Source organism: Barbus barbus, assembly GCF_936440315.1.
Source record: "Barbus barbus genome assembly, chromosome: 30".
NCBI classification, from domain to species: Eukaryota; Metazoa; Chordata; class Actinopteri; order Cypriniformes; family Cyprinidae; genus Barbus; species Barbus barbus.
In genome coordinates this window covers 16,116,968-16,125,056 of record NC_136758.1, presented here as the reverse complement: position 1 = coordinate 16,125,056, position 8,089 = coordinate 16,116,968, and the positions used below count along the sequence as shown (strand labels likewise).

At 38.8% G+C, this 8,089-nt stretch overlaps 1 protein-coding gene across 1 annotated transcript; it reads right to left on the bottom strand.

Moving 5' to 3' along the window:
• Positions 1-669: 669 nt before the first annotated feature.
• On the bottom strand, positions 670-2,776 carry LOC306850875 (DNA-binding protein inhibitor ID-3-like). Its single transcript, XM_079386818.1, has 3 exons — positions 2,255-2,776; positions 2,056-2,134; positions 670-1,365 (listed from the first exon to the last, which is right to left on the bottom strand). The coding sequence occupies exons 1-2, from the start codon at positions 2,543-2,545 to the stop codon at positions 2,081-2,083; spliced, it is 345 nt and encodes a 114-aa protein (XP_079242944.1). The 5' UTR covers positions 2,546-2,776; the 3' UTR covers positions 670-1,365; positions 2,056-2,080.
• Between the last annotated feature and the right edge of the window lie 5,313 nt (positions 2,777-8,089).

Sequence of the window (8,089 nt, the reverse complement as noted above, 5' to 3'; positions counted from 1 at the left end):
TGTTTGAAGGCGTCCTTCAGGACACTTCACGTAACTCAACACCCAAATCTTAAACTTTAAGTGTGGAGACGGTTAGCCTCTTAAGATCATAATCCCTCTTTTAGAGTCCAGATGAGATGAATGCTAGTGCTTATCAAAGTTTGACCACAGGCCACTTTTGCAGTGAACTCTAGTTCTGTGAGCAAAGGTCTTTTTTGATTGAGGCTCCAGACACTCAGAGGACAGATGTGCTATTTAAATAAAGTGACTCACACTTAGACATTGTTGTGTAGGCCTGTAACAGATCATATGCTAAACACAAAAAAGTCCAAGATGACTCTGTCTGTTAAGATTTTTGGCAGATGCACTGTACTTTTACTTTTTAACCAGTATTTACTTGTTTTTACTTATACATAGCCTTTCATAAACAGTTTCTCTTTAGATTTTTTTTTTTTTATCAAATGTCTTGAAAGTGACTGTGTTGGGAATGATGTTTCATATCAATAATATATTAATCACACAAACAGCTATAGGGGGAGATGGAGTAAAGGGAATCACTTTTTCCATTATTTTTTAAACAGAAAGCACATTATATTTTCAGTATATATATATCCATAAGACACATTTGATGATTTAAAGGTGGCAAAAAGTCTGCATTGAGTTCTTTAAGAAATGATACTGAACCACATATTTCTCACTTTCATGTATGATTTATTTACTTCTGTAAAAAGAGTAAGTACAAAGCAAAAAATCAAAACAAAACAAAAACTCATAAAGGAGTTTATGAAACTCGTTGATCTGACAGTCTGTAGAAATAGACAATCCCCACAAACATATACAATCCACTCTATATTATAGAGTTCAAACTCTAATCCACGTCTGTATTCCCACTGCCCAAAGCCCTTCCCACCCTATAACACAAAAACTCCCCTCAAGCACAATATGTACATCATCCCAGTGATCGAGAAGCTCACTGAGACCAAACTGCAGCCATGCTGAAATGTGGAAATGTTTTCAAGAAAAAAAAAGGAGGGGGGGGGGGGGGGGGGGGTATTCTCCAAGAATGGCTGGGAAGGAAGGGTGTGTGAAGAGATATTAGTTAGTCCAAATAGTCAGGAATGTAGCAAGTACAAAATATACAATGCTTGATTGTTGCCACAAAAAACAGGAATGATTAAGGAAAAAATCAGAGGGCTTTTCTTTTTTGTGATCTTAAAAACTCCTCGGCTTTGGTTTGTTCAAGTGTCCAGTGACCAAAGAATAGACAGCTCGAGAGGGGTGCAGATTGCTTTCCCACACTCTGAATAGAGCCTCACTCCTTCACCCGGCTCACCCCTTCACTCTCTTTTCTTCCATAAGTGGAGGAGAAAAGTTTCTATCCCGCACCTGCAGCATAGATGAGAGGGAGAAAAGTTAACTCAGAGCACACACACACACACACACACACACACACTGTGGATTCAGGCGGACTGCAGACAGTCTGGCGCCAAATGGAAAACTTTCATTTGCTAGAGCTGATAGGGGAATCCAAGCTTGTTTGCTGATTGGCACGATGACCAAAAAAATTAGGACACTGGACAGACTTTAATACGTAATCTTGTCCTGTATAACATTTACCAAAAACATGAGATTTAACCCATGCATAATGACTAGGCTAATCAGTTGGTAACTCTAACAGCTTTACTTGCTCTTTAAAATAAAGATTCCATTTAAAACATTTTCCAGTCTAATATCATATAGGATACACTTTTTAAGATTCCACAAAGAACGTTTTATTCTTGTTTTGTGAAAAACAATCTGCTTTAAAGAACTCAAACCAATATGTTGGTCCAAAGAACCTATAATGAAACAAAGACCATGTTTAATCTCAAAAGTATCATATAATTGTTCTTGATGTTTCATTCTAGGTTCTTCAGATCAGGAATGGTTCTTGATTAGAAGAGCGTTCTTGGCTGAACCTATAAGGACTGAATAACTTTTATTTTTCAAGGTTAATAAAGGAGTGTAGATTAATTCCTAACAAAATTTGACTAATCTACCAATAAAATAATCTAAAATAAAGAAAAAGTAACGTACCATTGAACGATGTCATTCCTCTGTCCTAATGGCACATAGCTTCATCCTCTTTGGAGAAATTACGGCTCATCTCTGAGTTCTACAGGAGGAAAATACACGCAAAGTTTGAATTTCTTCAACTGAACTTTATGTTGATTAATATACCGCATAAATGATGGTAATTAACAATAAATAAGGCAATAAATAAGGTAGCGCTCACCTTCATTGACATGAACATGTCAGGCGTGTTTTGTGTGTCCGTCTCGTTTTCCAGTGCAATCTGTAAATCGAAGATGTAATCTATTACATGCTGAAGAATCTCCATTTGGCTCACGGACTTGTTCTGAGGGATGCTGGGCACCATCTCTTTGAGTTTTGAGTAACAGTCATTCATATCAGACAGCTCCTCAATGGGACTCTTGCAGCGGCTGATCGCGAGACTCTGCTCTGAGATGCAGCACACAGCTTCATAACAGCTTCTGACAGAGCGAACGGGACTAATCGCCTTCATTCTGGATCTGGCGTCTGACTTGCTAGTAGAATCCAACTGTAGAGATGTCTGAAGAAGTCTGGGAAGTGAGACGAACTAGCTCTCCAGCCTGATAGATATCCAATGTTTCACTATCTCCACGTCTCGTGAGTCGTGCTCGCTGAACGATGGAAGCACGAGCAGGCAGCGACCGCTTTTCAAGCGTCGCTTCGTGTAGCACCGCCCCCTCCAAAAATAAACAAACCCTCATGTGCTGCTTAGCCAATAGTAAGAGGCGTATAAGCGTACAGGCCCCGCCCTATGCAAATAGATAACTCGTCATTGGAAGCTTTGAGAGGTCAATCAGACAGAATGGTGGAATGAGGAAGAGCTGTCAGAATACCATTTATATATATATATATATATATATATATATATATATATATATATATATATATTCAGTGGTGGATTTGAGTGAATATTTGGGGTCAGTGAACCTAAACGGAGCTGGGCCAGCTTGTGCAGTAGATTAAATATAAACTTTGCTTAAAGTTTACGCATGCCCCCCCCCTGATCTGTAACATTTGTAGAGGAAAAAGCTATCATCCGCTTATAACTATTCTATCTCAGATAAGACATGATATGGAGAAATTCCATAAATCTGCTTCTCCCGTGACCTGCAGACAAACTGGCGTCGGGAATTAATTCCTTTAGGAGACTATTCTACACACATAGGCGGGGCAGTTGGGGGTTCGGTGCCTTGCTCAAGGGTCTCACCTCAGTCGTGGTATTGAGGGTGGAGAGAGTGTAGGTTATTCACTCCCCCACCTACAATCCCTGCCGGACCTGAGAATCGAACCCACGACCTTCGGGTTACAAGTCCACTCTCTATCCATTAGGCCACGACTGCCCACTTAAGCTTGAAACTTTGATAGCCCTCTCGATTCTCATGCCAAGAGGGATAAATATAGATCTTTTTCAATAAAACATCTCCTAATATTCTCACGATCATAGATATATTAATAACCAACTCAGGAAACTCTAAACAAACCACTGCGCGCGGTTTTCTTGCATTCTAAAAGTGTTACTCGTTATCTATAAATAGATCACAACTATAGCTGTCTCCCATGACTCTTTTTTATATGATGCTTCGCAAGTTACAATCAAACTATAGCCTGATTCTCGTTCCAGTTTTAACAAAGCGCATTTTTAGTTTACATCAAAATGTGTCCCCTCTTTTCTCACAGTGCTGTTTTTGTGAAGGAATGCGCTGGCGGGCCAGCTGTGTGTCCTGTCCCGCTCCAGCTGTGTTGATCTAACGCGCGAGTCCCAGACAGCCTGGCGCCGGGCTCCCGACGTCATCCATTCACGCGCTCCAGCGCGCACCCCATCTGCAAAAGACTAGTGTCGGCCGTGAAGCCGCTCTGATTGGTCAGTACAGCTGTCATTCGAGCTATAAAGAACCCGCCCAACTTCTCGCACAAGATATGTAGACTTGCCCGCACAATTTATTTGCGCACACCTGGACTTACATTCAGTGAAGAGTTTTTCCGTGTGTAAAGCTCTTCAGTTTGGCTAGATTAGTTAAACTAATACAAAAGCAGCTCTGTTTTCTTACACTGCAATAGTATAATAGTTCTCAAATAAAACACATTCCTGTTTTGCTTGAATGGTAGGCTAGCCTATATTTTGTCATGTTCAAACCGGTGTTAAATTGAGTACACTTTAGTCAAAGAAGACACAATATTTAATTTTTCGTGAATAAAAAAAAAGAGGCTGTGAGAAACAGATTGAGGTGAGGTTCAGTCAGTTCAATATGTAGCCTAACAGGTTAGAAGTTGCACAACTTGAATGACTGACTCCAAAGGTAATAACATTACAGCGCTTTAAACCAACTGTCATTCTGTTTCTCAAAGCATCATTACATTCATTAAAAATTCTAACCTGTGTCTAGCCTATTGTAAATTTTAGTGACTGGATTGTTCACACTTTTTATTTTATATGCATGCAACCAGGTGAATGCACTTCTTTGCAGGCCGTGCTAATTACTTAGGGTCCACAGAAACTGCCCTTATAATCGATGTTGCCTTGTTGCGCGACTGCAAGAAATTCAGCTTTTTCCTTTCTTGCAAAGACCAACAGCATGGGAAGAAGGCCTCTGCAAGGATCCAAGTTGGGTTTGAAAATAGCAATAAAGAATAAAAAAAGAAGTAGATGTGGGTGTGAGAGCAAGAAGTGGAATGATCACCAAAAAAAATAAATAAAAAAAAATGAAACATCAGATCATGGAAATTTCATCATCTCTGCTGATACCAAGCAACTCCCTAAATGTTTGGTTGGGAGAAGCCACTGTTTTGTCTCAAGCATTAGGCCTATGTTATACCAAAGTGATAATAAGTACAATATGTCATTGCTCAGTATGAAGGACAGTTATGCCTTGAATAGGTCTATGTGTCCCTTTCAATGTCTACCTGCAATTTGGCTTATTATAACTATTAGCCTACTGACATGTTTATCTAATTAAACAAATTAATAATTAGTTTAATTAATGTTACTTTAGTAATTTATATATCTGCTTCACTCATACACTGTTCCATACCAACTTTCTGCAATGGCTTTTTCATTGGCTCATTACATGAACCAACTGGCACATTTTTAAAATCTAAAATGAAGAATGTATAAAGTAGTGGCACCTTTGAAAACATTTTGTTTCATTGATGTACTGATATTTAGTATTTGCATTAGGAGTGTGATACTGCTGTCTTAGCTGGTTGGATTCTAATTTCTAATTTTATTCATGTAAATATTAGGCCTATTTTATTTAATTTTACACCACAATTTTATTTGTTCATACAAATTTTTCACTCCATTTGCATTTCTTATTTTACTTCAATTTACGCATTTTACAGTGCTATTGGCAATACAAATATGCAGTTATGTCATGCCAATAAAGCACATTAAGCTAGAATGAATTTGTCCTTATTATTCCCTAATCACGTGACGCACCACATACCTCGTGAACTGACCTGAGGTGCCTTTTGACCACAATATGAAAACTACTTAAAGTGCTGTTACTGATGGATTCAACACAGGGAACACGTGAGACGTATTTTCTTCTCTTTCTGTTTAGTTCAGTGTGACTGCGGTGTCTGTGGACCAGGTCCGGCACAATCGAGCCTGTTTTTGAGCGCATGGGAGAATGCGGCGACTGGCGTCAGTGAGTCTGCCCTGCTCCGCATCCCCGCCCTCTGCTCGCCCCCGCGCCTCTGTGCAGCTGGACGCACACAATCAAGCCATCAACAATCGCCGTGCATAATTAGCGCGGCCCTCCACCCCCTCCCGCCCTCATCACTCCCAAAGAAAATCTTTCAAGGCGTTTTTTCCCTCTTGGTCGACAAAGCCTCTCTATTTGTCCAATAAGGGATCGCCGAGAAAACCGCGAGAATATTCTCCACAGAGAAAGGAGTGGCGACTTCTTTTGAGTGATAGAGACCGAGTGTGTCACAAACAGCAAGAGGGGTGACAAAACGAAATCATAATGAACAGATTTTGCATGACATTAGCAAAAACTTAAAGCAATGGTCAAAGTGGTTTAAGAATATGCGACCTGGACCACAAAACCAGTCAAAAGGGTCAATAAAAAAAAGAGAGAGATGTAGGCTATACATCATCCGAAAGCTGAATAAATAAGCTTTCCATTGATGTATGGTTTGTCAGGATAGGACAATATGAGACTTCAAATGAGAATTTAATATGGAATCTGAGGGTGCAAAAAAAAGAAAGAATTTTATATATATATATATAGAGAGAGAGAGAGAGAGAGAGAGAGAGAGAGAATCTCCTTTAAAGGCGTCCAAATGAAGTTCTTTGCAATGCATATTACTAATCAAATATTAAGTTTTGATAACTATATTTACAGTAGGAGATTTACAAAATATCTTCATGGAACATAATCTTTACTAAATATCCTAATGAATTTTGGCATAAAGAAAATTAGATAATTTTGACCCATACAATGTATTGTTGGCTATTGCTATACCTGTGCGACTTATGACTGGTTTTGTGGTCCAGGGTCACATATTAATATTATAATAAAACAGTATTGTTATTGAAATATAGTATGCCTATCAATGTGTAGCAATCTAATTTGTTGTAAAAGAATAAAACTAAAGTAACATCTTTCATATGCCTTTCAGGGCAGCCAGACCAGATCAGTTTGCATCTGAAAGTTTTTATGGAGATCTCTTGAAGAGAAACAAAAGAACATCATGGACAGTTTTTGAGCCATAAATCCAGTGCCAGAGATTTGTGCTTACATTATATAACTGGTTATGTTTGCATTGGTTGCACTGATCCAAGGTGAAGTAGGGCTGCACAGTAGGCACTTACCCTGGGGTCAAACGCATGAGTATCATACAGCATATGCACCGACTATAAAAACAGACTGAGACAGGAGTTGGATTTAGATGACAGGAACAACGGAAAAAGAGAAGGGATAAAAGAAGGATAAAAGAGGGCAAGACATTGCAAGAGACAGCGAGACAGAGCTCAGGGAGATAAACTCAGGCCAAAAGCCCTCTTGTCCTTACAGACAGTTTTACTGAGTGTCTGCATGTAAATTAGAGCCAGTGTGCACACATTTCTTTCTGGGTCAACGATGCTTTGACATCACCGAAAGTTCTTTGGTCTTTCGACTTCAAAGTATGTGTATGCACACATATATGTACACATTCACATGTTCATTTGAGCTCTTTTCATGAACACATTATGTGAAAGAGCCATTGAGAAACAAACAGCTGATTTCTTGACACATGGTCTCCCCCCTTTTGCTGTTTTTATCCAGGTCACTGCCCCTTCCTCTCCTTCCTCAAGATGCTACATACACACACACTCGCACAATAACTGACCTGATTTTAAGACCCAACGTGGATAGACAGTCAACTAATCAGACATAACTAACCTCTTATCTTCTGAGATGTCACCATTGTCTCTGATTCAAATAGACACAGCGACACACTTAAGGTTCCTATGTGACTTTACATTATGGTCTAAGAAAGCCAAGACCATTGCTAGGGGGCTTTGCTTTGTGAAAAATATGATTTTGCATGTACAGTAATACATACAAAACACATTGAAAGGAATAGTATTTAAAAAACAAAACAAACAAAAAAACAGACTCATCTTCATGTCAAGCGTAAGGGATGTTTTTTTTTTTAATAATATTAATGAAAGAAGTCAGTAAATATGTGACCCTGGACCACGAAACCGGTCTTAACTCGCTGGGGTATATTTGTAGCAATAGCTAAAAATACACTGTATGGGTCAAAATGATTGTTTTTTCTTTTATGCCAAAAATCATTAGGACTTTAAGTAAAGATCATGTTCCATGAAGATATTTAGTAAATTTCCTTTTGATTAGTAATATGCATTGCTAAGAACTTCATTTGGACAACTTCAAAGGCCATTTTCTCTATATTTAGATTTTTTTGCACCCTCAGATTCCAGATTCAGATTTTCAAATAGTATCTCAGCCAAATATTGTCGTATCATAACAAACTATACATCAATGGAAAGCTTATTTATTCA

What these genes read in the sequence shown, in the direction of transcription:
- LOC306850875 (XM_079386818.1), bottom strand. Translation starts at nt 2,545, where the DNA reads ATGAAGGCGATTAGTCCCGTTCGCTCTGTCAGAAGCTGTTATGAAGCT. An exon ending in ACATGTTCATGTCAATGAAG is followed by an intron (nt 2,135 to 2,254) that starts GTGAGCGCTACC and finishes TTCCTCCTGTAG; the next exon opens with AACTCAGAGATGAGCCGTAA.